The sequence below is a fragment of the Haemorhous mexicanus genome, chromosome 14 (assembly GCF_027477595.1).
Source record: "Haemorhous mexicanus isolate bHaeMex1 chromosome 14, bHaeMex1.pri, whole genome shotgun sequence".
Lineage (NCBI taxonomy): Eukaryota > Metazoa > Chordata > Aves > Passeriformes > Fringillidae > Haemorhous > Haemorhous mexicanus.
This window is the reverse complement of record NC_082354.1, coordinates 2,824,308-2,847,012: the sequence shown is the minus strand read 5'-3', so window position 1 is coordinate 2,847,012 and position 22,705 is coordinate 2,824,308. Positions and strand designations below refer to the sequence as shown.

Sequence of the window (22,705 nt, the reverse complement as noted above, 5' to 3'; positions counted from 1 at the left end):
AGCCATGAACCTGACAGGGGAGGCCCTGGCTGGCCAGTGACATTATTTTAAGGCAGGCACCCTCAGACCAAAAGTTTGTTCAGGTGCTGCTTTATCTTTCCAGCCTTGTCTCCAAAACTTTCATGCTGTATTTTCACAGGAGAGGCTTTGGCCTGTTTCCTTTGCCTTTGCATCATTAAGATTTAAATATGAAGAAGCAGTTACATAACAAATCATTTGGTGTGACAGGTGTAACCTCTTTATCTGTTTGCAGAATTCCCCATCATCTTTCTCCAAACTGTGTCATAAAGAAGGAGCTATTCCAAGATTCCTTCAGCCAGCAGTGTTTGGTGTGTCCATGGGTGGTATCACTCCTGATTTCCCCTGCCATGTGCTGGAACTCACAGCCAGCTCCGAAGTGTTTCAGACAATTCTGCACATTGAATTTTAGCCTTCAGTCCAGAAGAGACCTGAGCATACTGCATGGAGATGGCAGAAATGCAGGCATCCCCAGAGCCTTCCTAATTCCCTGGATGGATGAACTGACACTAGAGAATCTGCTTTATTCATGAAAGTGATGAAGTATGGGCATGTTAGCTGGGGAGGGGCAGTCCAGAGCAGGAGGCAGCTGCCTCCACGGGGGGAGGGAGGTGTAAAACGATGGAGAATCTGCCAAATATTGCTGAATGTGTGCTGGCAGGGCAGAGCTGACATGAGGATCAGTTGGGAAACACAGGCATGGAAGGGAATGAACCCCCAGAGCTGTCCAGGGCAGAATGTTTTGATGGAGATGGGAATATGTCTGGATCAGGGACTTCTAAGGGATTTCAGGGATCTGGAAATGGGCATGGAACAGAAGATACAACAGCAGGAGAGAAGATTGGAAGGAGGAAAATAGAGAGGGGAGACCAGACCTGAAGGAGGTCCAGAGAGGTGATAAATGGGTGTTTTTGTGATTTCAGAGAGATGGGAGTAGCAGAGCACCAGGAGAAGCAGCTGGCAGCAGAAGCCAAGTCCCGTGGCAGCAGTCATTGGCTGGTGGCATGGCAGGGGTTAATGGTGTCATGCAGCAGGATGGAGCCATGAGGGCCATGGCAGCATGGGCTGAGCCTTTGGAATCCCCCTGAGGAGCAGCCCCAAGCCCTGGCCAAGCAGGCAGCCTGTGGCTGATGGTTGAGTCCTGGCTGTGTGCAAGAACAGGCTCCAGGTTCCCTCCTTCCCTCCTTCCCTCCACCCAATGGGAAAGCTGCCCTTCATTTCAATAATTGCAAGCATGATGTCTCTAATTTACTCCCCTGGCACTGGGTTTTTTTCCAGCCCCTTGAACTGTTCTACATCTGGCTAAGCTGGGATGGGAGGCTGAGCTCCAATTTTGGGCTATCTCATGTAATTACACTCTGTAATCTGTTTCCCTCCTCACCCCACAGAGCTGGAAGCTGCTCTTTTCTTCCTCGAGGAATACAAGCCTCAGTCAGCAGTGCAGCACGGAGCTGCTGTCACTTCCTCCCCTTCATCCATCCAGGATGGCTGATCCCACATGGAAGCCCAGTCCCTGCAGGGCACAGCCAGCTGAGCACCGTGCCCCTCGCTGCCCCCAGCTCCCTGAGCAGGCTGGGGAGGATCTCAGAGGGATTTTTGTACCTTTCAGCATTTTTACGGCAACTGTTTTGCAGGTTGAAGATTTATCAATGCCAAAAGCAGACGCCTCCACCACCTTCCCAAAAGCACCATGACCCAGAGTTTTACCTAGAGGAGCAAGAGTTGAGAGTGAGCCCAGCTGCACCAGCCAGGAGGGGACATGCAACCTCAGCTGTGCAGGAGAACCAGGCACGGTGCACAGACACAGGCACAGCAGCCTCAATCACATCCTGCAGCATATGGATATGCAGGGATTTATCCATATGGCCTGGATGCAATCCAGCACGGGAGAGAACAGAGGAGGGGAAGCACTGCACTCACCGAGGGCAGGGCTGACACCTGCACGGACTGAGGGGAGAAACATTGCCTGGGGCTGTCCTGGAGCCCAGGGAAGGCAGAGTTTGGGTTAACTGTGGCACCCTGATCTCTCATGAATCATGGAGAGATCCAGCAAGATCAGGGAGCCACAGCCCATTAACCCTTCAGTTATTGACATTGATTTGAGGGAAAAGCTGCACTAAATGGAATTTAGGATGATTTGCTTTCTTCTTTTTGTTTATTTTCCCTTTCATCTGGATCTTCCTGCCTGTGTTACCTGGTGTGTCCTGAGGGCTCTGACCCAGGGTCTGGCTTTTTGGTTCTGCCAGTTTCTGTGTCCCACCATCATCTCAAATTTTGTGATTTTTTTTCTGTCCTCTCCTCCTTCCATGTTTTCCAGCTCCAGCACCAAGATCACACAAATACAGATATTTTCCCTGCACTCCTCAGTGCACACAGATGTTACAGTTTCACTGTACAAACACAGCCAGATTTTTGCATTTTCTCACTCCATCAGCCAGTGAACTGAGCTGTTCAGTGAAATGTGGCTCATTTTTCCAAGAGAGCTTTTTACAGCTCAAAGCTGAGCTCTGATGGTTGATAAGGAAGTGATTATTTGATGAATTGATAGCTTTCTTCACAAGAAAACTCACTTTCCTTTTTCCTCTGTGGGAATGAAGTCACACTTTTGGCAGGGACAGTACCTGGAGGTACCTTTCCTCCCTGACAAGAGTTTGGCTTCCCTTTTCCAAGGAAAAGAGGTGGCAGCTATTTGGACAGTCTCCAAATCCCTCATTTCACCCTCCATCAGGCTGACCCTGCACTCTGGGATCCCAGATCCAAGGGTGGCCCTGTGAAGGGCTCCTGCTGGGTTATCCAACAGCTCCAGTGCCCCTGGGAAGCGTTTGGGATCATCCTTCCCCTCTCAGGGACCCCCCAGCACTCACCCAGGCGCAGCCTGTCCCTGGGGAACTCCCATTTGCTGCTGTCGTAGGGCAGGCGCTCACACTGCTCGTCCAGGGGCATCTCCTCGGGGTCCATGATAATTGACAGGTATCCTGTTTTAATATCTGTGGCATCGGGCTAAAAACAGGGCGGGGAGAGATTATTCGGGGGATTTACGCTGCAATTCCGAAGGGAGGGAGCTGTCTGGCAGCCTGGGGACTTCCCTGCCTTGCAGGCACGTTTATTCCGAGCCAGGAATGCATCACTGCAGCTTTCTGCTTCTGTTCTACAGCTGAGACACAAATGTTTGTGTGTGGCTGCCACTCGTGGCTCTGATTGATGCTGGGAAACACAAAATCTACCTGGATCAGCCGAAGGAAATCACTGATTTTTCATGGGAACTGCAGGAGCTGCACTTCCTCCTGCACATTTTGGCATTGTCACCGTGTTTTGTTCTGCAGTGCTGATTCTCCACAGTTCTCCACTTCATGGCGGCAACTTATTGCAATTTAAAATTGCTGGAAATTGCTATTTCTGACGCTGCTGAAGTGAGAAATTGTGGTTGGGGGGGTTCTGTGAGCAGACTTACACATGAGTGAAGAGTAAGAGGAAATTCAGTGCTATCCACTGCTCTGTTAAGCTGAGGTCAAGGATGAAAATGTGAATTTAATCCCTGTGTTTCCAAGAGGAGGGGAAATTTTACTCAAATATTGGAGATCAGCACTGGGACTGCAGTTTGGTGAGAGCAGAGCAGGGAGCTGTGCTTGTCTTTTTGTTTGCTGTTTGTTTCAGGAAAACAGACCTACATTCCTTGAAACTTTACTGCAAGTTTACTTTTTGAGTCACAAAAGGGAGGTGAAAAAAGAGCAAGGAGATCAAATCAGCTGTGTGGTTTGAGCTCATTTCTAGAGCAGACAGCCTGGGATCTTTCTTTAATATCTTTTAGAGTCAAGTGCTGAAATCAAGTCCTCATTTTAGAGGATTTAGGGTATTTTTTGTTCTCACAAGCCAGTTTGACTCATAAAGAGGGAGGAGCCGGATTTTATGATTCCACAGAAGTGGCTGGAAACCTCACAAGTGCAAGGGTTCTCTGGAGAAGTCAACACAAACCGAGGACTGAATTTTACAGGGACATTTCACCCAGTGTTTCTACCATCTGCCCCAAACATTTGTCCCTAACTCTGCAGTTGCCTTGTGCAGGATGGGAGCTCTCTCACCTTTCTCAGTTTGCGGATGAAGAGGGTCAGCAGGAGCCAGAAGAGTGTGGCAGCCAGCCCTGTGCACACCAGAATGATCACCTCGATGTTGGATTTCTCCTCAGAACCTGCAGGTGAATGCACAGCCAGGTCAGAAAGGTGTCCAATCTCCCTGAGGGAGCCCTCTGGCACTCTGCATGCCCTCAGCCCAGGCTCACCCTGGATTCTGATGAAGGCTGATGTGCTGTCCTGGCCCAGGTCGTTGGAGGCCCGGCACTCGTAGAGCCCCTCGTCGTCCTTCTTCACTCTCTCAATCACCAGGGTGTTGTTTTCCATGGAAATTCCTATTTCAAGGCATTTGGGTTAATGCTGGCACAATAACCTGCCTGCCAAAAATGCTTTTAGGAGACAGAGCTGAAGGTGAGCTCCCATCCATGCAGGCTCTGGTGTGAGGACACATTTTATTCCTATGCTCCTCCTGGTCTGGCAACCTTTCTCTGGCTTTTTTTTCCTTTTCAACACCTGGATAAATTATTTGGCATCATTTAAACAACAGCAAATGTGGCTGTTGATTTAGAGTGGGTAGAGCCTGGAAACTAATCCAGAAATTAGCAAAGGGATGGAGGATTGGTGTCTGATAGCAGGAAAATACACTTGGAAAAATGGGAACTCAGTGGAATTCCTGAAGGCTGTGGGAAGGGATGGGACTTCTAACATGGGGGACATGGAACTCAGGTTAGGCTCTTCTTGGAAAAATAATGGCATGAAGCAATCCTGGTTCACAGGCAGCCAGGTGCAGTAGGAATAGAGAGGATATGACCTAGGAGAGACTTCTCTATGTTTAATTCTCCCAATTTCATTTTTCCTGGTTGGTGGTACTGCACTGAGAGTTCTGTTTCACTGAGGGATGACTGGTGGAGAAATAGGGAAACAGGTCAGGCTTGCAATCCAAAAGGGGAGGACATTTTGAATTTCTGGGTGTTCTGCCTGTGAATTCCATTGTTGTTAACAAGAGTACTGCACACAACTTGCCATGCACAGTGCTGAAATATTTACCCTGAGGTGTTTTTTCCAAATATTTTATTTATGTTTCCATTGGTTGGATGAGTTACATGCTTGTCCCTCTAGAATTATTTATAAAATTTCAGTAGATATAAAGAGTTTCTCTCAGAACATTCTGATCTGAATTATGGATGATCCTAGATTTCCTACCTAGTCCAAGTTGCAAAATTAAAGTCACAGGACCAGCTACTGACATGGGATTCTCCATGATTTATGGGAGGACTCAGGCCATACTCAGCTCTGCACTGGGGCAGCCTCACCTCCAGTGCAGTTTCAAGCACCAGAATATAAAACAGACTTGAAGCCATTGGAGAGCATCCAAAGGAGGCCACGAGGATGGGGAAGGCTCTGGAGGGGTCTCATGAGGAGGGGCTGAGGGCACTCAGTTTGTTCAGCTGGAGGAGGCTGAGGGGAGACCTCAGTGCACTCTGCAACACCCTCCTGAGGGACAGCTCCAATCTCTGCTGCCTGTGACAGGGACAGCACCCAGGGGATGGCCTGGAGCTGTGCCAGGGAGGGTTAGGTTGGAGATCAGGGACAGGTTCTGCCTCCAGAGGTGCTGGCACTGCCCAGGCTGCCCAGGGAATGGGCACGGCCCCGAGGCTGCCAGAGCTCCAGGAGGGTTTGGAGGGGTTTGGACCCCTCTCCTGGGGATGCCCAGGGTGGGGTTGTTGGGGGGCCTGGGCAAGGCCAGGATTGGACTGGATGATCCTGGTGGGTCCCTACCAGCTCAGTATATCCCATGATTCTATGGCACAGATCTGGGAAGGCACCTGGGCTCAGGTGAGGGGCTGCAGGCTCAGGGGAGGCTCCCTGCCCACGGTGGCTCTGTCCCACAGAGCTGAAAGCACATTCCCATCACTGTGCTGTGGGAAATAAAGGACATTTCATATGCCATGGGATGCCCTGAACTCCTCTGCCAGGTGACTTTGCTGCAGTTTATCATGGCCAGGACAGCTGAGAGCTCAGGCCTGTGCTGCCAGACTCAGGTGCACCCTGTGGCTCAGTTTTGTGCCCAAACTCTGGTCCCACACCAGCAGCCTGAGCAGCACTCCCTGTTTTCCCAGTGCTATCCCAAGGTGTGCTGGGCTGGAGCTTCCTGCCAGCTCAAAGTGCAAGCTGGAGACCCCTGCAGTGCCCTGGCATCCTTGGATCTGTGTGTGTGCCTGAGTCATGGGCACAGTCGTAGGTGCTGTGTCGTGATGACCCTGCCAGTCCATTATCCCACATTCCAAACAGTTCTGGGCAGCAGGACCTCACCTGATGCTGCTGAGATGGGGTAGCCATTCTTCCTCCAGGTGACCTGTGGCTCTGGGGTGCCACTGACCTTGCACTCCAGCAGGATCTTGCCACTGATGTTGACCTCCAGGTCCGTGAGGTTCTGGATCACGACCGGCGCTGCCTTCGCTGCAGCCACAAAGGGAAAGAGCCCCAGTCAGGTTTGGGGGGCCCTTCCCTCACCTCCCCTCCTTGCATGGCCTCTCTGGGCTGGATGTGGTGAAGGTTTGGTTGATCAGTTGATCAAAAATTCCCCCAAAGGTTCATGGAGGTGTGAGTGAGGTTATTTAGTTTATTTCCACACTGCCTTAAGCTTAGGTTTGGCTGCAGCTCCAACTCCTCATCCTCTGAAGAAAACAAAGGACAGGGAGTGGGTGGTGCACATGCAGAGTGAAGGCAAAAAGGGGAAAGGAGGGGGAAAACAGGAAACAGTTTTAAAGGTTATTAGCCTCCACAAGGAGTGCAGGTTTCTCCTTACTACAACCATGGTAACACCCACTTTATGTTCATTTATAAAAGGTGCAGGACAGCAATGAATAAAATCACAAACACAGCATAAAATACACCCCAAACCTTCAGTGAGGACAGAAGATGAGGGGCATTAGAACATATAAAATGTTTGAATAGGGGAAGGAAAGCTGGTTTGGAGGCACACTTCCCTGTGTGCTCTCCACAAGAACTGTCTGACACGTGCCAGACAGATGACAGACCCCAGTCATCCTCACAAGAATGTGATCCTGATTCCAGCTCTCCATGGATGTATTCACAGTCTAGCTGTGTTTTTCCCATAGCTGTGCTGTGTAGGTGTGTGTGTAGGTGGAAATCTGACTGACTGAATAAAAATATCTGCCGGGGAAGACGAAGGGAAGTGCCTGAATGCAGAGAGCAGAGCAGGGCCAGTGCCTCACAGCAGGTGATGCTCACAGGTGGCCCTGGGGACCAGCCAAACCATTATCACTGCCCAATACCTGAGTGAGACTCCTTCCCTTCCTCTCTGCCTCAGGAGAAGGGAGGTGTTTGTGTGTGTCTGGAAATAAATCACCTGCCAGTCTGGAACCAGAGCTGGGGCTGAGGATCTGTGTGTGTGGAGGGAAGGGGCTGGGAGGCTGCACAGGGAACATGCCATTCACCCCAAGGCTGAAGGCAGCGCTGGGCTGGCTGAGGGCCAAGTGCTCACAGCAGCACTGACCCTGCAGTGCCTCCTGAGCCAGAGGAGCCAGTCTGAAATCCCTGGCTGGTTCACACTCTCACTCCTGCTCCCTGACTTGCTGCTGCATGTCTCAGTTCTACTCCAGTTCTGTGCTTTTGTTTTCTTCACCACTGGAAGGTGGTTAATAAATCCATTCCCCATGCCAGCAGCCCTTTGTCTTCTGAGGAGGCTTAGAGATGATCACCCCACCTTCTTCACTCTGGAGCAGAAAAAACTTCACTGATTTTCAGTGACCTCCTACTGGCAGAAGTGTCCTGCCCTTGGTATTCCCACAGCCAACAGAACCAGGCTGAAGGATCTCAGTGAAATGAAAGAGCTGGGGGCTTGGGTGTAAGTAAGAAAATAATTGTATTTTGTTATACTTTGTTGTAACAAAGTATATCCCTCTCACCCAGAATAAATGGCACATGTCATTTGATTTTACACTTGTCCAGGGACATTTGGGATCTGCTGGGTCCAAATCTATTCAGGTATCTCATCCTGGCAGCTGAGAATGGGTACCAAAGTCATACAGATCTGGGGTGAGCATCCCAAGCTACAGTTGTGCTGTCAGTAAATGGTGGGTGATGCTTTTTGTCCTCAGGTAACTCCAGACCTGCACCCAGCATGGAGCTGGGAAGAGAAATGCAGCTGAAATCTCCTTTATGTGATCTCAAACAGTTTATCCAAACCCAGCAGTGGCTGGGTGAGCGTTCTCCATGTCAGGCTGTCAACCCACACAGAGTAAATGACAAAAGCAAAGCAGAGCAGGACACAGGGTCTGTGTTAGGACACATCCCACTGTCACTCTGCCCTGGCACATACCTCTGACCAGGAGCTGGCTGTGCTGCTCCAGAGTGTCTGTGCTGTTCTGCTGGTTCTGGGCTCGGCACTTGTAGAGGCCACTCTGCTCCCTCGTGACATTGGGAATGAGCAGGGTCAAAGAGATGGAATATTTGTCCATTTTCCTGACCACAGAGTGGCTGGGAGCTGCCTCTGAGGAGGGGTAGTACCAGGCCAGGTGGGTGTAGATGTACTTGGAGGCCCGGCAGGTCAGCTGGACGTCATTCCCCACGATGGCTGTGACTTGGGGGGATGTTTGCAACCCAGAGGGCACATCTAGGAGGAAGGGAAAACGTGTTTGGAATGAAATCCCAGCTGAGATGATCTTTGGCTGCCTGGCTGCTACTTGGGGGGTCAAATTTCTAGCAGCAATGGAAGAAGCCAGGTTTAATGAGGCACAGAATTCACAGAACCAGCAGGTTGGAAGAGACCTCCAAGATCATCAACTCCAGCCCAGCCCCAACCCCTCAGCCAAACCCTGGCCCCCAGTGCCACATCCAGGCTTTGTTAAACACACCCAGGGATGGGGACTCCACCACCTCCCTGGGCAGCCATTCCAGAACTTTATCACCTTTCTGTAAAAATCCTTTTCCTAATATCCAACCTGTATTTCCCTTGGTGCACTCCTTGAAACTGTCAGTTCCTGGAGAAAGAGCCCAGCCCCACCTGGCCACAGCCACCTTTCAGGGAGTTGTAGAGGGTGATAAGGTCATCCCTGAGTCTCCTTTTCTCCAGGATAAACAACCCCAGCCCCTCCAGTCATGGAAATGTGGAAACAGGCACTGGAGCTGGGAATTAGGGAAGTGAAAGTTCCTCTCACTGCCCAGTGCTAACCTGTGCTAATCCAGCCCTCAGCATCCTAAAGTAATGAATTGAAAGCTTATAAATAGAAGGAGTTAATGGACTGAGAGAGTTTAATCAGGAGCTGTTTCTATCCAAGTAGATGAATGTGTTTGTGAGCTCTTCCCTCTCCACAATCAGGGCTGGAAAGTATTAATTGCAGAGGAATAAAGAATCCCATTCCCATCCCTCAGGAGCAAGACCTTCTTCCCCACTGAACAGTCTCCTCAGCTCTCTCTGATTCCAACTGTGCCAATATTTATTTCCATCACATGTGAATGCTGGATATTTACTTGATCACTGATGGATTAACTAATCTAATGATGTCTAAATCCTTGAGGCCTTATATTTAGCAGAGAAGTACTTTGAGTCATGACTCTGACCATGAAAGAGTGAGCTGTTTCTTGATACATTTTTAGTAACTTTTCACTCCAGAAAAAAAAAAAAAATTAAATAAATCAATTTTCCTGAAGTGGCAAACTGAATCCATCTGAAAACAAGAGAAACCGAGTGGAAGGCCAGAGCCTGCCCTGCAGTAGCTGCCAGAGACCTGCAAGTAAATTGGGGCTGGAAGATACTTTATTGCCTTTGAATTTTGGTAATTTTAGGGCTCTATCCACCTGAATGAAAGCTCATGGATTCCCACAGTGATCTGGAATTATTCTGCTGTCTGTTAGGTCAGGATTTTTAAGCAGCTGAGAGTTGTGAGGAACCTCTTCTCAATGTTACCAGGGATGGGACCCTTGGCAGGGCTCACTCTGGGCCATCTTCTGAACAGGACCAGGTTTGCCTGAAATCTGAGAGATGATTCAGTGCCAAGCTGTTGGTGAGATGCTTCCTCAAGCCAGGATGAGCTGGTGGGACTTTGAGAGGGCCAGGAGTTAAAGCAGAACAAGTGTGCACTGCACTTGCCATCTGCAAATTCCACCTGGAATCTGGCCAGGGGCTCCCACTGCAGAAAGTTCTGCAGAAGCTTCAGCTGAGCAGAAACAGTGAGGCTGCTGAAATAACCAATCTGCCTCATAATAAAGCACATATTCTATAAAATACAGAGCCCTGGAGGAGCTTTCAGATATGATTAAAAAGTCTCTCTTCTTCCCAAGTCATCTGGAGTAGAACCCATGAGCTTTTGCTTCATGGTTTTTAAAGACTGGCACCAGAAATATTTCACAAAAGATCCAAAAAGAGAAGAGACTCCCTGAGGCCACAGCTGTGGAAATTGTTATTTTTCTCTTCTTTGCTTGTGCTGGAGTTGCAGTTTGCTCTCTGCAGGGTGTTGTTAGGCTCAGTTGCTCTCTCTTGGTGCCAGCTGTGTGCTCAGGCTGCCTTGTGTGTCACTGCTCACTCCTGATGTCCTGTGCTTCCAACATGTCCAAATCCTGCTTGTCAACACAGGGGGAATGTCTGAGGCCACCCAGACCTCCCCAGAAGGGCAAACTGAGAGCCAGTGACACACTGGGCTGTGGCACGAGCAGCATTTCACCTCTCCTGGATCTCTCCAGCCAAAACATGGAACGAGTGCAGCATCCCTTGGGATAAGCCTGCCTGGGGCATGGCACAGCTTGGGCTGCAGCAACTTGGTGGAAATTCCCAATGAATGGGATGTGTCCATTCCCAAGCCCTGAGTTTTGAAGGATGCTCCATAGTTTTGCTTTGTTGCTGGACTTGAAAGTTGCCAGGGTTTTTTTCTACCAACTTAACATTCTGGGAGCAGAGGCCTGGCTTGTTTTTCTTATCATTCCTTCTCCTGACATTTTTTATTTAGCATTTTGAATATTTTTAGCTGGAACCTGTGCTATTCTCTCCCATCTTGTTTGCCTTTCAAGCAGCTCTTTCAGCTCCAATAGAATATTCATTAATTTTCATTGCAGTGGAAGGAAAAAGAGAGGAAAAAAAGAAGTTGCTCTGCTCTATCTTTTCATGCTCTCCTCTCTCTTTTCTCCTCCTACCTGGATTATCAGGGGAGTGAGTGCAGCTTGGAGAGCACATTTCAAGTCAGTTCATCTCTCAGACAGCTTTGCTTACATAATCCTGAACCTGAGCAGTGATTAACTTCCTTTCTCTGAACAGATACTGTGTTTTAGAAGACTCCTAATAAGTTGGCTGAAAGAATGCACCACGGGGCCTTTTCTCTTTTATCAGCAGTCACCAAACATTTGTCTCTGGTGTTGTGTTACAGCATAGTAGCTGCGAATTTCCCTCTCCACCGCGTGGGATTCCGTGGCAAAAGAGGGAAAGGAGCCATTGGGGGGAGGTAAAAAGGCAGCATAAATCAAAGGCAAGGCTGGCTCCATTTGTATTTACAAGGAATTAATTGTTTTTAATTTCCTGTGCTTTGCACAATAATCTGTGTAATTCAAAACTTCTGCTCTTACCCAAATTCCAGCCTGGGCCTGGCAGGGGGGGTTGCCACCAGGAGTAGGGATGGAAGGAAGGGGGTTCCTCTCTCTGGAACAGTGGTGCTTGTCAGGAATCCTGTCAGCACCTCGGGAATGAGCACTTTGGAGTGGCACAAACTCCTAGAACAGCCCAGCTCATCCATTGTTCTGCTATCTGAGAGCAGATTTTTATCTCCTGCTGGAAATGCAATATTTTCTTTCGGGTAGAAATCTTTAACTCCATTTTTCTCAGTTGTTTTGGCAATCAGATAAACCCTTGAAAAAAGGGCTACAGTTATTATTTGTTATTCTTATCATAATTCATTTATATTCCCAGAACATTCTGAGTTTTCAGATGGGTGGGATCCCACTTTGCTGGATGTAGTGCAGTCAGACAAAGGCTGGAATTTGATTTACTCTGGACCTGCAGCTCTGTGGAGCTGCCCTTTCCAAGGTGCAGAGCAGAGATTAGACATTAAATGACATTAAATGACACTTGTCCATGGCAGAGAACCCCTGCTGGAGACACCAGGGCAGCTTTTCCCTGCACTGGGGAGTTTGCAGCCTGCTTGGAATGTCCTTTGGAGCTGGAGGTGGGCAATGACATCTCTGAGCATCTGATGGCTCACCCAAGGCTTAAATGGGATCTCTGGAGCAGAGCAGGGGTGGGAAAGGCAGGCAGGGGTCAGATCTTGATTGGATTGACACAAAACAAAAATCCTGGAGTAAGAGTTGGGCCAGGACACGATGGATGAGTCCCTTTAGGAGAGACTGCAGAGAGCTGCAGAGGGACAGTGACAGCCAGCACATCTGCAGGGGGGGCTGTCACTGCATCATGAGATTTCTCATCACTCTGGACCCCTTATAAGGTTTGGATTCTGAGTGATCTCCAAACCCTGCTGACCCCTCATGGAATGAACTCTGCTGGCAGAGATTTAAAAATAGAGCCCAGTGCTAATTCTGGTGTCCGTGGGAGTTTTTGTGGGGGTTCTGCAGTGGAAGAACAAAATGTTGCTGACAATTATTCCACAGGGATAAATTATTTTTTCTCAAATGAAGGTGGTGGTGAAAACATCAGACTGAAATGAGCAAATCCCCAGAGAGCAGCCTGGACAACACCTGAGGAAGTGTCCCTGGAACACTCTGCCATGTCCTGGGAAAACATCTCAACCCTGCCCCAGTGGAACGGGGGTTTGAGGGAGTTCAGCTTCTGTGTCATCTTCAGATTTGTTACCAGGGAGAAGTGAGTTAAGCCCAATTCAGCCAGAAGGTCTGAAAGCAGCTCAGGGAGCAGCAGCTCATTTGTTGGTAGGAGATAATGGGGGAGCAGGTCTTTAAAATCAGCAAATTGCTGAATGAATTGAGGGGTGCCACACTTGCAGCTGCTTTGCAGAGAGCTGTGAAATGCTACAAACATTTCCCAGATGCCCCAAAGTCCCACGTGCTGCTCGTGTGCTCTCAAGCTCTACCCCAGCCTTCAGCTCAGCCCTGAGGTTCAACCTGCACAGAATGAACCTCCTCAAAACCATAAAGTGACCAGCTCAGAGCCTTGTGCTGTTGGGCCTCCTCTGCCTGGAACCTCTCAGGCCATCCCTGCATGTCCCTCAACACTGAGACAGGAGAAAATTCCTGGGCAGGGTAACCTGGAGCTGCTCCAGCTGTTCCAGGTGTGAGGACAACCTGCAGAGCTCTCCCCACAGCCTGGCCCTGCTGGAGCAGAACTCAGAGAGGACCCTCCCATGGAGAAAGCCCACAGCAGGTCACTGCTGCTGTTCACTGCTGCAGCATGCCCTAGTTTAGCACCAGGATGGCCACATTTAGAAAGTTTTCATTCCTTTCTAATCCATAAACACCACTATTTTTAAATACAGCACTTCCAAAAGCCAGTCATGCTTGGTCAGCATTTGCCTCTTCCCCAGAATGATGCAGACTCCCAGTTTTCCTTCCCAGGCTGGAACACATCTGCCTGACCAAGGCCTGTTCACCTCCTGCTCTGCTTGGGTGGATGGAGACATTCCCCCCACAACCACTGTCAGTAATTTCACCCAGTGATTCATTTCCTTCATCATTCAAACTGCATGATTAAACCACTTGTGTCTCAAAACACGGCTAGATGGATCTTCCAATAAAAAATTTGAAATAATAGCTCACCGTGGGTGGAAAAAAACCCCCTACATAACTTTATAATTAAAATAAACCAGAGTTGTGCAAGGTGCATGGGATGATCTAACCCTTTGGATCTGACCTTATGCTCCTGGCTTATTTCTTTGGATTTAGTCACCAAGTGGGCAGTTCTGTGTTCAGTTGGATAACCCACCCAGACACAGCAGCTGGCAGAATTCCCAGCACTCAACACTTGGAAGGGGTGAGGTGTAAAATGAATAGCTGGTCTTCAGCATGCCTTGGACATCTTGGAGACCTCTTATACCTGAGCTGTCTCCCAAAAAATGCGCCTTGAAGGGCATTTCCCTGAGTAAATAAAAGTTACAACTTTGGGAAATATCTTTTGGAGGCTGAAAGCCTCTCCTGTCTCCTGTCACCTCTAATGGAGGTGAAATCTTTCCCCTCCATGGCTCCTGCTTCATTATTGTTGGATAGCATTTTTCTGTTGGCACATTGTGTAACACCAATGGAACAGTGTTTGGTGAGCCCTTTTTTGGCTGAAAGGATTTGAAAGGTGCTGAATTCCTTTGGAGCAATGGAGTCAAACAAGCCAGGAGGGAGGAGAGGCACAGGAGTGCAGATCCCTGCCACGAGCGAGCTCTGGCCTCCCAATTTGTTCATGGGCAAGGATCCAAGCAGTGAGAATCAGACATTTACTTTCCAGGACACTTCTGCACTCTTTGTTCCAAAAATCGATATTTTGATGCAAATCCTGCCAGCCAGCATCCACTCATCCAGAAAGTGAGCACAGAAACATTTCAGTTTGTTCTGGGTGAGCACTTGAACAAGGCTGTCCCTGGACTGTCCTCTCTTTTTGAACTGCCATCTCTCCTGAAAGCATGATGTAGATGTTGATCTCACTCCTAAAGAATCCCTGTGCTGAAAGGTTAAGAGGATATTTGTTTGGATTTGTGTTCTTTGGAGAACCTCCTCCTGGCACAAAGGGCACTGCAAAGGCCCAGGCAGGGCTCCAGTGTCACAGTGCCACCAGCCCTGGACTGGGCTGCATCCTGGCCTTGCTCACCTTTGTGTGCCTGCTGATTTCCTTGGGGACCAACATTTCTCCTGGCTCAGGGAGAGGCTCCAGGCCTCTGGAACTCCACAAAGGCTTCAGCTTTGCCAGAGGTTTCCCAAGGACAGCTCTCAAATGTCACCAGTGCTGCTTTAAGGCACAGAGAGAGGGACTTGGGGCTGCAGCTGCAAAGGGCCTTTGAGGCCAATGCTGGACATGTCCAACCTGCCTTGGGTGGGGTGAGCAGCCTGGGACTGCTCCAGAAAAACAACACACAGGGATGGCCAGGAGTCTGAAGCAGCACTCAGCAGCCCCCAGGGAGCTCAGAGCAGCAGCAGTGCCTGTGGGGAGGCTTTGGTGCTCACCTGACACGTAGAAGGCGATGCTCCGCTCCTCCTCGCCCACCTTGTTGGCAGCCACGCAGTAATAGATCCCTGAGGCACTGCTGTCCTCCGTGGTGAGGGTGCTCACAATCTGCCCACAAAGAAAACAAGGACTGGCTCTGAGGGTGTGTGAGGGTAGAAAAGCTGTGAAGAAAGTTGTTTCTAGTTAATAATGGGTGAAAGTCCCAGACAAGTGCTGCTACTTGGTTTTTGTCTCTTGGCATCTCAGGCCAGTTAATTCTCTTCCCTCCTCATTCCTAAACCTTACCCTTCCTTTTCCCCCTGTCTTACCCATGAAAAACAGGGTCCTCTTTTGAGAAACTGCCAAGGTCTTTGTGTGACAACATCAAGCAAAAAGCTGAAGGGAAGGGCCTGGAGGATCCATCCAAACACAGTCCCACAGCATCCATTCCCTTTGCTGCTTTTCAGCTCTGGGTTGTGTGGGGAATATCCACATTTGCACAGGAAGCAGCTAATTCCTAAGGATGTGGTACAAAGAGTATTGCAGCATTTTGTTTTTCCCCTCAGAGAAGGGAGGGGATGATGTGGCCCCTTTGGGCTGGGAGCCCCTTGAGTCCAAAACCCTTCCTTGGAGCTGCACAGGACTCCTTCAGTGAGGAAAGGAGCTCTGGAGAAGCTTCCAGTACTGGAACACTTGGAAAATACAGAAAGGGAAAATACAGAAAGTGCTCCTTCCTTCTTGGGGAAGGAAGGAGCACTTCTCGTGAGCTTCACCACATCAGAAAAGGAGGGGGGGTTCTGTCACTCCTGGGGCTGAGCTCAAACATGTCCTTAAGAATTTGTGCTCCTTAAAGCTCCCAAGGCCCAGCCATGTGGCACTGCCCTGTCCCTATCACAGGGCAGCCTCTCAGGCTCACACAGGAATATCCACACACCATGCCTTTAATTGTTCCTTGTATTCCTTTGTAGTGTGAGCAGGAAAACAGGGCCTGAGCCACCCAGACAGAGATGTTCTTGCAGGATTCCTCTGCTTCCCCTGCAGCCATTCACCTGAGGAGCTCTGAGCCCTCACATTTGGAACAAATATCACTTTCTTTGCCATCCTCTCTAAGGCCTTTGAGAATCAAAACTTATAACACCCTCTGGCCCTTTGTCCTTATCTCCAGAGAGCTCTTTGAAGTGCACAGAAGCATCTCTGGACTTTCTTTTTAATATCCTAAACTAAACTCATACAGGACATTCCTTTACCCCTGCTAAAGCTGCCCTATGAGTGTGTCTAGAGCTGTGTGGGATGAATTTTCTGAGTTATTTAAGATTTGCTGAGATCTGGCACTTTAAATCCTGCAGGGAAATGAGTTCCAAAGGTTTTGATCCCATGTGCATTTGACATTCTAATGGTGAGCATTTGCAGCAGAATAAGGGCTGAGTGGGAAAGTCTTTACTTTTCATGGTAAAAATGGGGAACCCCCAAATTTAGGGGTGAAAAAGGAGAGCAGCCAGGCCAACTCCCTCTGGTGTCCAGCACAGAAAGAGCTGTGCAGTGCTGAGTGATTTATGATGTGAAAATAGCTCAGCCTTGGCTATAAAACCAGCCTGGCCACAAAAGCTGCCTGCTCCTCCTCCTGGTGCTGGTGCTGGAGCAGTGGCCCAGTGCCATGGGCTGGGAAGGAGCACATGTTCAGAGCCCTGAGCCCTCTGGAATTCCTGCTGAATCAGGACCAACATCTCCCTCTTCATGGCTGCTGGAGCTGAGCATTTCATGGTTGGGAGGAGCAAAAGCCAATACAAATGTATGTGCTGAGGACAGGAGGGGATACATTTGGACAGCTTTTTAACAGCAATTAGTCTTCCTAAGTGACAGCTCTAGCTGGGAAGTGGAGGATAACACTGTAGAGCCAGGCAAAATCATAAAATATCCATTTTGGGACATGTCCAAAGTGTTAGGGGTGACACTGTGGCTCTTCTAAACACTGATGCAATGCCTCAAGCTGCTTGGTGGCCCAGAGGTAAATGCTCATGAGCACACACACAGACAGATGCTGATATCTCCAGCTCCATAACTCAAAAAAAGTCTGGCAGGGCAGTGGGAAAACAGGAAAAAAAAAAAAAAAAAAGAGCAAATAGCTATGCTGAGACCTCATTGGAGCTAATCTCAGTTGTGTCTAGATATGAAGATGAAAAAGATGGTAAATGGCAGTGGGAAACAATCTGGGGACAAATTCCTGGGGGAACAAAACTACTGAGGAATAGAGGGGAAAAAAAACCCCAAACCAAACTACTGAGGAATAGAGAGAAAGTAATTTTCGTATTTGGATGCTCCAGTAGTTGTTGTGCACTTGGATCCCAAATCCTTACACACCTGGGCCCCAGAGATCAGGCACTTCCCTGCCTGGGCCCACAACTGGCACCTCCCAGAGCCCTCCAAACTGTGACTTTTAAACCAACAGCATCCAGTAGAGACCTACATGTGATCCCAGAGCTGGCAGTTCAGGATTTTGAGTGATTTTCTTGTAAGATGAATCCCTTGAAATCATTCTGTATCAACCTTTCACTCCAGCTGTGTGCTCCTGGGTAAATCCCTGAGCCTGGGAGCCCAGTTATCTCTCCACCATCTGAAATAAAGTTCTCACTGGTCAAACTAACCCAATCCTGGTTGGATTGGGAGCTGAAATTTGAAATCTGTGTGTGTTTGGTCACAGTGGCAGGTCAGGATAAGGATTTTGTTCTTCCAAATGCCATCCCTAATGAAAAAATGGTTTTAACTTGAGCACACAAACTCAGAGATCTTCCCCCATTATTAACAGTGCAAACTGTTGCACTCTGCAGGGGCACAATCCCAGAATCTGGGGACCTTTAGCAGACAGTGGAAAAATTCTGTGGGGATAGTCCCTGTGTGTGCTTAGTCCCTGCACCTGGAGAAGTATTTTCCACTCCTGGAATCATAGCCAGGGTAGAAAAGCCTGAGACATGTTGGAGTGAGACCAGAGGGGTCCACAGAGCTGCTCCAGGGCTGGAGCCCCTCTGGAGCCAGGCTGGGAGAGCTGGGGGTGCTCACCTGGAGAGGAGAAGGCTCCAGGGAGAGCTCAGAGCCCCTTGCAGGGCCTGAAGGGGCTTCAGGAGAGCTGGAGAGGGACTGGGGACAAGGGATGGAGGGACAGGACACAGGGAATGGCTCCCACTGCCAGAGGGCAGGGATGGATGGGAGACTGGGAATTGGGAATTGTTCCCTGTGAGGGTGGGCAGGCCCTGGCACAGGGTGCCCAGAGCAGCTGTGGCTGCCCCTGGATCCCTGGCAGTGCCCAAGAGAAGCCTGGGACAGTGGAAGGTGTCCCAGGTGAAGCCAGGGGTGGCACTGGAGGGTCTCTGAGTCCCTCACACCCCAAACCCCTCTGGGATTTATTCTATGATCAAGGCAGGGCTCACTCCACAGCTGCTTCTCAGAAAACCCAGAGTGCAGCACTCCTTGCTGAGCTGAATAATGATTAATGTGAAACCTGCAATTGCCTTAACATTTTGTGCCTCTGCACTGAAAATGCCATCAATGAACTATTTACAGCCTGGAAATGTGCAGTTTCCAGCTTCCCTGGCCCTGTGAGCAGCAGTGCCACAAGGGCTGTCCCACCCTCAGCTCCTGTGCAGGCAATGCTGGCACGGGGCTAATTAATAACAAATTATTGGCATGTCATGTCTAGACATCCTCCTAGTGGGAGCTGGATGGGATCCTGGGAGTTCACTGCATACCAAACACATCCCAGGCTGCACTGCCTGGGCTGGATTTGGAATTAAGGACTCCATTTCCTCTTACTTAACCTAAAGGCCACCCAATACTGCGAGCCCAAGGAAGGGATTATTAGCTAATAAATAATTACTAGGAAAGAATAAACTAAGTTTAAAGCTCAATAAGCAAAGGAATAAAATGAATGATTTCTGAAGAACAGCTCTGACAAGTAAATAGAGCTTGCTGCTGGGAAAACTCCTGATGGAGTAGTTCAATAAAGTCTATCTGTAATGTTCCCAAACTGATAAAAATAAGTTATTTTAGAAGCAGCCAAATAACATTCCCCAGCCACACACTGTGAGTGTTTTAAGACATCTTGTAGTAAGGACAGAGCAACGAGACCTTTCTTAAGCTGGAGCCAGCATGAATTAATATCTCTTGTTATTCCTTGCTTTCTCTTTCCTTTGTCTGTCCCTCCCCACCCCAGAGCTGTAGTTAACAATCCTTCTTCTTTCACTTCGTTAGCTCTCCGTGGGCAGGATGAGGAGTGCAAAACGTGGGTGGAAAACTTCTCAGCTGTCTGACTCTGGCAGAGCTGGGCTGGAGGTGGCTACAGGGAGATGGAATTACAGAACTTCAGCAGGGACCCTGCACAGAGAGCATTCAGCTCACTGCTAATCCATCCACTTGAGTGGCACAGCACAGCACTTGTTTGCACAGCCTGACAGTCCTGATCCAGCACTGGAGTTCATTCACTCAAAACATGCTAAAGGATGGACTGAGCATGAGTGAGGAGAGAAGCCTGGGAGCTGCCTGAGAACTTCCAGCTTTGCTCCCATCTCTGGCAGGGGGTGTTCTGTCCCTGGGAAAGGGGAGCAGCCAGAGCCACTGCCTTCCTCAGCACGAGCAGAGCTGGTGACAGCACTGGGAGGCCAGGAAAGCTGCTGGACTGGGCTGGGGACTGAGCTGGGGACTGGGCTAACTGGAGCTTAACTGTGGCATGGAGGGACTGATCACCCTCCAGCCCCTCCCTGGAGCAGGTGGGTAAATCCTGGCTAGTCCTGAGCAATCACCACCCCCTGCTCCCTCCTCCAGTGACTGCAGATTTTTTGTTATTTTTGTTCCTTCAGGAGGTCTAAACTTGGCTTTTTCGGGTCAGTTTTGTGAGTGGTTGTGAATTTAGGAGGTCAGGGAAGACAAAGGGCCAGTTCTGATGTCCCTGCAGCTGCCAGGCTGTCACCAGAGCCACCAAGGACAGCTCCACGTGCTCCTGTGCCTCGGCAGTGACTGACACACCTGGGCTGATCCCCAGGGAGTGACTGCTGTGTCCCAACCCCCTCCCTGTGCTGTCCCCTTCCCTGGCACAGCCTGGGGTGACAGGGCTGGAGAAGCTCTTGGAAGTGACAGATTTGAACAGCCTGGCTGAGCTGCTCACACACTTCTCACCACACACATCCCACTGCTCTAATGGAGACTTTTTGTTCCTTCGGGAGGTCTAAACTTGGCATTTTTGGGTCAGTTTTCTTGAGTGGTTGTGAATTTCACCAGTAGAAACACCCACGTGGCCACTCTCATATAGACATGAAAGGGAGAAAAGAGATGAAAAGAACTCCCCAGAGAGAGCTGAATTATGCATGAGTCTTGCTATTCCCTTCTGCTGGTCCCAAGCTCAGGCCAGTTTGTTATTTTGCTAACAGGAAAGAAAATAAAATAGCAACCTAGCTCCTTGTGACTTGAAAAGTCAGGCAATTCCTGCAGTCACGGGGGTCACACCTGGTGTGAAAAAGCAGATTCAGAGGAGCCATGCAGTGCTTTAACTCCCAAAGTGAGAAGTTCAACGTGGACTCCAAACCCCAGGGAAAATGAAACTATCACAGTGCAACTGCCTCAACCACTGCTGGACCAAAACTCCACTGAAGTGCATCATCACCTGAACCACAACTCGTGCTTTTCCTCTGGAGTGAGAGTCAGGCTTAGGAAGGCAGGAGGAGGTGAAATTCACTTCTCTGTCTGTGGAATACTCATGGAATAATCATGATGAGGATGATGACAGGAGAGCTCAATTTTAAATGGCACTTCTGTCAGATGTCTGAAGAGCTTCATGTGATCAAAGGGCACCAGGGGGTTGCTGGAAAAACCCATGCTTGCTGCCCTGCCAGCTTGCTTTGGGCAAATTTCTGGATCTGGTGGTTCCAGGGGAGTTATTCCATATTTTTAGCAGCTCTAAACAGTTAATGCAAGTTTCCACACGTGGCTGGACCAGCTTCTAGTGCCTCAGCTCCAAGAGTGAACTCTTGGGTGCTGACAAATCCTAGAGCCCAGATGAATTCCACCTTCTGCCCACGACTCCAGTGCTCATGGGACAGCTCAAATCCCACAGGAAAACCCCCAACCTCAGCTAATCCCAGGTTCCTGACACAGCTCCTGAAAGCTCAGACTCCAGCATCTTCGTTTTTTCATCTCCTTGGTCAGTGTAGGTGAATTACTTGCTGGGACCTGGTGGGAATGGATTGGGCTGGTTCCTGTCTGTTCCATTCCTGGTGGGAATAACAACTGATAAAACTCTAAGAAAAGTTTGAAGACTTTTTCCTCAGAGACTTTAAAAAAAATGTATTTTATACTATAAAGACTCCAATTAACACAGTCTTGAACTCCAGAAAGGGGGAAGGAGAGGAACTGTCTGCAATGTAAGCAGGGAGTGAAACCTGAGATTCCTATAATTTAGTTATATTAATTTGAATAAATCTTAATCAGGACATAAGAATTAATAGGAAGCACCTCAGACTGTGTTTTCAGCCAGGCAGAAAAAGAATGAGTATACTATAAATTGTAAAGTTATGTAGCTCCTAGCTTTAATAATGAAATATGTAAAAGCTGATTATATATATATAATATATATGGAGAGAAACAGGAGCTCTGGTGGTCTCAAAGCTCTTGTGAGCCCATGCAGCAACCAAAAAGTCTTAGAAAAAGAAGAAACTTTGAAGGTAAATGTGACCAACCACCATTTTTATAAATAATTAGCACTTTTAGGGGGATGCTTTTACCTAAGAATGTAAAATTCTTAAAGAATACATTAAAGCCAGAGCTTTAGGGGCACTATGCCATCTAAATAAATCCAATTTATAAATATCTCCCAGCAATGGAAAAACTCAGGAATGAGAGGCAAACACTGATTTTCTCCTTCCCAGCCCAAGCTCCATGTTTTCAGAGCTCTGGTTTGGATTATGTTTAGAACTGGAAAGTCTCCTGAGAAAGAGCAGATGGCTGAGGCACTGATCCTGCCAGATGCTGATTTTGTCTGGAGCCAGTCCAGGAGAGCACTTTAGCTTTGTGCTTAACTCTAAGCACGGGACTAACTCAAGGATTCTCCCGTGCTCAAAGGTGAACCAGGACTGGATCCAGCACCCTGCAGGATCAGACACTGAACCATCTGGAACATCCACCTCCAAACCTGGAGCTGCAAACCCACTCCTGCAGCCAGCAGCCCTGCAAGTCCAGCAGGTGATCCCAGCCAGAGCCCAGCAGAGCCAGGAGGCCCCAAATCCACTGCACATTCCCAGCCTGGATGTGTGGAACACCAGCTAGTGTCACCACAGGCACCTGGGGGACACTGAACAGGGAATCCTGCTGGGATCTCTGCAGTTCACACAGGCAGGGTGATCCCAGGGCTGTTGGAAGGGGCAGCAGGCAGGGAAGTGTCCAAGGAAGGTTTTCCCTCCTTCATTGTTCCAGGGAAGTGGCTTCAACTTGAGAGCTGCACACTCTGGAAATCAGAGCAGGCACCTGTGGCACTGTGACC

At 49.0% G+C, this 22,705-nt stretch overlaps 1 protein-coding gene across 2 annotated transcripts in view; it reads right to left on the bottom strand.

Annotated features, from left to right (window-relative positions):
- The window catches only part of LOC132333958 (vascular endothelial growth factor receptor kdr-like), a 126,241-nt gene that overhangs the window by 30,699 nt on the left and 72,837 nt on the right, over window positions 1–22,705 (bottom strand). For both annotated transcript variants that reach the window (XM_059859565.1, XM_059859566.1), the window contains exons 12-18: window positions 15,207–15,315; window positions 8,431–8,724; window positions 6,399–6,545; window positions 4,295–4,420; window positions 4,098–4,204; window positions 2,883–3,018; window positions 1,621–1,725 (exon numbers count right to left, since the gene is read on the bottom strand). In XM_059859565.1, the coding sequence (XP_059715548.1) occupies window positions 1,621–1,725; window positions 2,883–3,018; window positions 4,098–4,204; window positions 4,295–4,420; window positions 6,399–6,545; window positions 8,431–8,724; window positions 15,207–15,315 (1,024 nt within the window). The remainder of the gene's footprint in view (window positions 1–1,620; window positions 1,726–2,882; window positions 3,019–4,097; window positions 4,205–4,294; window positions 4,421–6,398; window positions 6,546–8,430; window positions 8,725–15,206; window positions 15,316–22,705) is intronic.